At 72.2% G+C, this 230-nt stretch overlaps 1 protein-coding gene across 1 annotated transcript in view; it reads right to left on the bottom strand.

Annotated features, from left to right (window-relative positions):
- The window catches only part of PPP4R2 (protein phosphatase 4, regulatory subunit 2), a 57,379-nt gene extending 57,155 nt beyond the window's left edge, over positions 1-224 (bottom strand). The window contains exon 1 of the mRNA XM_005885072.2: positions 65-224. Within this exon, the coding sequence (XP_005885134.1) occupies positions 65-98 (34 nt within the window). The 5' untranslated portion in view covers positions 99-224. The remainder of the gene's footprint in view (positions 1-64) is intronic.
- Positions 225-230: the final 6 nt, after the last annotated feature.

The raw sequence follows: 230 nt of genomic DNA, 5'->3' as shown, positions 1-230 counted from the left end.
CCTGAAGGGGAGGAGAGAGGGCGGCGGAGCGTGAGGAGGAAGGGAGAGCGGCAGCTACCCCCACCTTTCAGCGCCTCCTGCAGCCTCTCGACGTCCATGGCTTTCCGGAGTCCCTCGCAGCCTCCGCCTCCCTCCGCGAGTCTCCGGGGACCGGAAGGCCTACCCCCACCCCCCGACGCCCTCCCCCTGCCTCGCACACACTCCCGCACGCAGGCGACCAGGGGGTGGGG

Source organism: Myotis brandtii, unplaced genomic scaffold (assembly GCF_000412655.1).
Source record: "Myotis brandtii unplaced genomic scaffold, ASM41265v1 scaffold89, whole genome shotgun sequence".
NCBI classification, from domain to species: domain Eukaryota; kingdom Metazoa; phylum Chordata; class Mammalia; order Chiroptera; family Vespertilionidae; genus Myotis; species Myotis brandtii.
This window is presented reverse-complemented; position numbering and strand designations above follow the sequence as displayed.